Source organism: Rhagoletis pomonella, unplaced genomic scaffold, assembly GCF_013731165.1.
Source record: "Rhagoletis pomonella isolate Grant_MI unplaced genomic scaffold, Rhpom_1.0 Rhpom_scaffold_15299, whole genome shotgun sequence".
NCBI classification, from domain to species: Eukaryota; Metazoa; Arthropoda; class Insecta; order Diptera; family Tephritidae; genus Rhagoletis; species Rhagoletis pomonella.
Genome location: NW_023473824.1, coordinates 1 through 3,228, shown reverse-complemented (window position 1 = coordinate 3,228; position 3,228 = coordinate 1). Strand labels below are relative to the sequence as shown.

The following is a 3,228-nucleotide window of genomic DNA, read 5'->3' as shown; positions in this document are numbered from 1 at the left end:
ATAGATGTCGTTAGGTTTCAGTAGATACGTCTAAGGCCGTTTTCACAGTGGAAAGTTAACTCACATTTAGAAGTTTGGTCTACACTTTCCATACGAAAACGTAAAGTTAACTGCTGAATGTGAGTTAAATCCCCACTGTAAAAACGTCCCTTAGTCTGAGGCAAATTTGCGCGGAATTTGATGAGTGGTTGGGCTAAAACAATTAAAAATAAAAATGTACTCAGAAACTATTGAGATTTGCCGAAAGAAAGTCGAATTTTCCATATACTTTATGCTAATGTTGTGACCACCTAATTTTATTTCATAATATCCTAAATTCTTATGTACATATGTACATATTTTATATTAACAAAATTTCTTTTTTTTCTCCTTTTAATTTGATTTTAATCAACTAATTGAACAAATCTCTCCCACTCCTTTCTCTCTCTCTCTCTTTCCAGGAATTATGACACTGAGCCGTGGCCCGTACAGCGAGCTCGATAAAATGAGCCTTTTTCAGGACCTAAAATTGAAACGACGAAAAATCGATTCAAGATGCAGCAGTGATGGCGAATCAGTAGCCGATACCTCCACCTCCTCGCCCGATCTACTCGCACCGATGTCACCAAAAATGTGCGATACCGGCGGTGCCGGTGCTGGCGGTGGCGGCGGCGGTCATGGAGGTGGCGTCGTCGGCGGCGGTGCACTCTCCGTCGTCACCTTGACCGCCACCTCCACCATTGCGCCCGCCACCGCCTGCTCGACCAGCAGCAGCGGCATGCCAACTGCCACCAGCAGCAATATCGGTCACAATGTGTGTGCGCCCATGCCTCCAAGCGCCGCCACCACAACGGTAGTTGTGTCCGCTAGCAAGGCAGCAGCTGTGAAAGCTGAACAAAAACATCAGCAGCAACAGCAACAGCAGCAGCAACAACAACAACAACAGACTGAAATTCACTCGTCCAGCGGCACTGTTAGCGCAGCGGCCGCCTCGTCTGTGATGTCACCGCCACTAACCACAACTATGCGCATGTCACCTGCGCCCGCGACTGATCTGAGCTTGCCAGCAGGCCGTCGTACGCCTAGCAATGTCACTACGCCTACGCGAACTACGCCAACACCACCGCATAATAATGGCAATGCGAGCAGCAGTTGTGGCACAAGTAATAATGGTGGTAGTAGTCGCGCCTCGCCAGACTCCATGGATGAGCGGCCCTCCACGACCACAACAACAACAACGGGCGGCACGCAGCTTTCCACAAATGGAATGCATGTAGCTGGCAGCGGTGGTGCAGGCGGCGATTGCATGCAGGGATCTGCGGGCGCCGAGTGTGGAGTTAGCAATTTAAGTGTCATACGCTCAGTAAAGGAAGAGCGCATAGCTGCCTCGCCCACGAAAATGCTATCCTACCAGCAGCACCAGCATCATCAGCAGCAGCAACAGCAAATGCAATATCAGCAGCACGCGCAGTCCGCGCCAACACCAACTCAATCCAAAGGTCTCACGCAGTCGCAGCAGCATGTCACAGTGCTGGTGACGCCGTCACGTATTAAGTCTGAATCAGCGTCGCAGCAGCATCATACGCCGCAAATGCCGCCAACTTCATTGCAACATCTGACACACCACCACCCAGCCTTCTCTACGTCTGTGGCCACTGCGTCCGCCTCAGCCACATCATCCTCCTCCTCCGCCGCGACGGTGACTACAACTAGCAGCGCTAGCACATCGTCACTACACGCTAGCTCGCCATCGCCCACGCCATTACCAACATCCGCGGCGGCAACGTTGCATCACCAACATCTACATCACCCGCCGCCGCCAATCGTGCAGACCCATCACCTGCACCAACAGCTCACACAACCGCAGCTGCGGAAGAGCAGTCCGCCAACAGGTATGAGTTTACCGCAGCAGCACCTGCTCAACCAATCCATGCAGCACTTGACGCAACAGCAGCAATTCCAGCTGCTGCAGCAAGCAGCCGCGATGTCGCAGCGTCCAACGCAAATGTCGCCTAACGCTATGAGTTCATCGCCTGGCGCGCGACATCAGTCATCGCCACACCAGCATCTCATGCAGCAGCACCAACAACAACAACAGCAACAGCAGCATCAACATGCTCGCATCAAGAAGGAGCCCGCGCAACTGCTAGCCGCCGCCGCCGCCGCAGGCAGCTTGTTGGGTAACAGCGGCGTCGGGCAACGCCACTTACACTCACCACATCACCACCACCCTTCATCGCCGCAGCACCAACAACAACAATCAGCGCCGCAGTTGCCGCCACAGACGCTGGGTAATATCGCACAGCTGATACATCCAGCCTCACTACAGTCGCTACGCCATCCCAGTCGAGATGCCGGTATACTTTTTCGCGTGAAGAACGAGGTGCACCAGCAGGTGGCCGCTGCGCAGCTCATGCAGCCAGGTGCTGCTGCCGCCGCCGCCGCGGCTGCACAACGCATGGTTTGGGTATCGAACGCGCGCATAAACGGCGTCAAACCGGAGGTAATAGGAGGACCGTTGGGTAATCTGCGGCCTGGTGGACCCGCGCAATCACCTTCGCCACATCACTCTTCATCCTCGTCGTCATCACAGCTGTCACCACAGACGCCTTCGCAAACACCGCCACGCGGAACTCCGACCGTCATCATGGGTGAAAGTTGTGGCGTACGCACTATGGTTTGGGGCTACGAGCCGGCACCCCCCACAGCAGGTCCATCACCTACACATGGCGGCAGCAGTAGCAATAGTGGTTCGAGTGGTATGCATCAAACACCGCCTTCGACGCCATTGCATCAACATGGGCAACCACTGTTGCAGCAACATCCGCCATCCTCTATGTCTTCGCTCTCCCAACAGTCGCATCACTCATCACAGTCATCACTGCAGTCTGCGTCATCGCCCTCGGCGGGCTCTCTTACACCGACACACACGCCTGGTCCTTCGCTGCAAAACAACGAAGAAGCGGCGCAGCTATTGCTCTCGCTCGGCCAGACCCGCATACAAGATGTGCGACCACGCCCTCACCAATTTCGCACGCCACATGCGCTCAATATGGAGCGGCTGTGGGCGGGCGATTACTCGCAATTGCCGCCTGGACAAATTCACGCACTAAATTTGAGCGCGCAACAGCAGTGGGGTAGCTCAAATGCGACGGGTCTGAGTCGAGGCTTAGATGCGCCACATGAGCCCACAGATGAGGATGATCAGCCGTTAGTGTGTATGATTTGCGAGGATAAAGCGACTGGTTT

The 3,228-nt window shown here is 54.3% G+C and overlaps 1 protein-coding gene across 1 annotated transcript; it reads left to right on the top strand.

Moving 5' to 3' along the window:
* Positions 1-438: 438 nt before the first annotated feature.
* Positions 439-3,223, top strand: LOC118757202 (hormone receptor 4-like; the record flags this gene model as incomplete). Its single annotated transcript, XM_036491933.1, is given in 1 exon segment — positions 439-3,223. A coding segment is annotated over 1 exon segment (2,778 nt), but the record flags the coding sequence as incomplete, so codon positions are not given.
* Positions 3,224-3,228: the final 5 nt, after the last annotated feature.